Genomic DNA, 2372 nt, shown 5'->3' on the forward strand with positions numbered 1-2372 from the left:
GTGACAACGCTGGAGATTTTGTCACATTTAGAGTTCATTACAGAGCCTGTATGTGTGTGACGGGTCCAATATTTGCCCTGGCTTTATAGTTTCAGTGCATCTATCAAGAGTGTGTACACACTGATAATTAAAAGGTTTTCATGTCTTTCTAAAACATGTTTTGTTTACGCAAGTAGCACAGATATTCACATTTCTAATTTACTTTTTATCGTGTGAGCACTTTCTGATGTTCATCTCCTGCAGATGTGCCGAATTATCCAGCAGTTCTCAATGCATGGATACATGCATATGGCTAAATGGTGAACTTCTATGGAAACAATAAATGCAGACAGATTCTCACATTGTCTCAAATGCAAAGACTTTAAAACACAAATACAATAAATAGATCTACAATACAGGTGAATTATTGTGGTTACTGTCATAGTGTCAAGCCAAACTAGCAAAAAGCAGAAAGTATTTTAAGTTGTGAGGTCTTTTGTTTTGTTTTTTTAAAATTCGCTCATAGAGCAGAATGAAAGAATCAAACTGCAACTGGACATCATGCACAGGCCGAGCTGCCGAAACTGTTTAATGTATCAAAAGTGTGTTCAGCCATATAACAGTTTATGCTGTGCACAGACTGATGGGGTGAAAGATATTAAAGACGTTTGCTAAATCCAAATTTTACACACAAAAAAAATCAAGCATAAATGAAGATTAGATGTTACACTCAGTGTAAATGTGACATAATACTGATTTCAGCAAACATGCACACAGTAAAACATAATAGTTTTAAATTCACAGTCATTGTTTAGGGCATGTGGTTAAAACGGGGTCAAACTGATGCCCCTCCTTTTTGTTTTTATTGTTGTTGTTGTTTTCAGGTTTTAGCAGAAGAGCTTGAGCTTGGTGGGTGAAGACGTGTCGCCTAAGCTGTTGCTCCACAAAGTCTCATAGATGATGAGATGTCTTCCTCTGACCTTCCTGTCATCATAAATGGCCAGGTCTGTTGGAGAAGAATACAAATTCATTTGCTCAGAATGACAATGGTTAATTCAGAATTGCTTTCATTTTGGAAAAATCATGCATTCTGTTATGTCAGCAAAGATGACAATAGGGTTCATACTGAAAGCCAGAAGCAGAGGACAGTTAGTTTTATAGTTGCTGAAGCAATGTGTAAAAGTATAAAAGCAAAAGTTGATTTCTGTCATGGCTGTAAAAGTTTGGCATTCATACCAGACTGACAGGGTGTGCAAATCTGCTCTCGAATCGGTCATCCTGCAGAAGCTGCCTAAGGTGGGAAATGTAGCTAGAAGCGAGACGAAGGGTGTCCAGTTTGGAAAGTTTGGTATCCGCTGGCACCCAGGGCAGGCTGGTTTTCAGTCTGGAGAAAGCTTTGCTCAGCACACTCATCCTCGCCCTCTCCCTGGCGTTAGCCGCGTTCCTCTGCGACTGTCGCGTTTCCCTCTGGTGCGCTTTGGAAAGTCTGTGCTCCTGCTTGATCCTCCCCTCAACACCTTCGTCTTCCAACTCCTCCTCCGAGTACCGGCTGGGATTATAGCAGGTGACTTTCCGCGCGGTGGCCTCCAAGGCAGCGGTAGTCCTTTTGTGGCGTGTCTCGTCGTCCTCGGCATCACTTGCAGCAGAGCCAGTGGACATGGCTGCTCCACCTGCGCCTGGGGAAACAGACCGGAGTGGCACTGTGGACGACAGACAACAGTGAAGTAAATGACGAGAAGCTGCAAGTCAGCACCTCCTTGCAGTTTCCATTTGGTAACCCTGGAACTTATTTCCCACAGAAGCGCTAAAACGTCAACCCTTGATTCACTACAGTACCATCTGCACCAACTAAAGACAGCTCTGTCTAAAGAGACATGGCCTAGCTATCCCTCTAATTTAAGTGTCATGGACTTGGCATCTGCACAGTTTTTTTGCTGAGCATTTCTCCTCCCCCTTTTTTGTCCGAGCGACCATGACCTCAGTGGGACCACAACTCCATCTCGTTGTGTAAACTGTTAAAGACACATGTTGCTCATTTGCATCTTAATTTTTTTTAAAAAAGTTAAGTCCTGTCAACTATTTGCCCTCAGAGATAGTTAAAGCAAAAGATGCAATGAAGTTCATCCAAAGCTGTTTGTGCAATAAATTTACCCTTTTTTCTTTTTTTTTTGCAAATTCCTTAAACATTCTAAATTTATTGGAGAGCATGAATTCCCTGATTTAGGTTCAGTCCATTGCAACAATTACAACTACATTATATTCAGTAAAAAGTCCTCCGGTTTGTGGTCTCACAGATGTGTTTTGGTCTCGAGGACCTTATCAAAAGTGTTTAATCCTTTGCTGCGTTCACAGAGGGATTGGGTTTCTGCAGATGGAGCAGCGCTTCACACGCA

At 41.9% G+C, this 2372-nt stretch overlaps 1 protein-coding gene across 1 annotated transcript; it reads right to left on the minus strand.

The window, feature by feature from the left end:
- Positions 1-907: 907 nt before the first annotated feature.
- On the minus strand, positions 908-1638 carry msc (musculin (activated B-cell factor-1)). Its single transcript, XM_085362409.1, has 2 exons — positions 1216-1638; positions 908-985 (listed from the first exon to the last, which is right to left on the minus strand). The coding sequence occupies exons 1-2, from the start codon at positions 1636-1638 to the stop codon at positions 908-910; spliced, it is 501 nt and encodes a 166-aa protein (XP_085218535.1).
- Between the last annotated feature and the right edge of the window lie 734 nt (positions 1639-2372).

Source organism: Diplotaxodon limnothrissa, linkage group LG9, assembly GCF_057381915.1.
Source record: "Diplotaxodon limnothrissa isolate DT_005_m linkage group LG9, D_limnothrissa_male_GT1.1, whole genome shotgun sequence".
Classification (NCBI taxonomy): Eukaryota; Metazoa; Chordata; class Actinopteri; order Cichliformes; family Cichlidae; genus Diplotaxodon; species Diplotaxodon limnothrissa.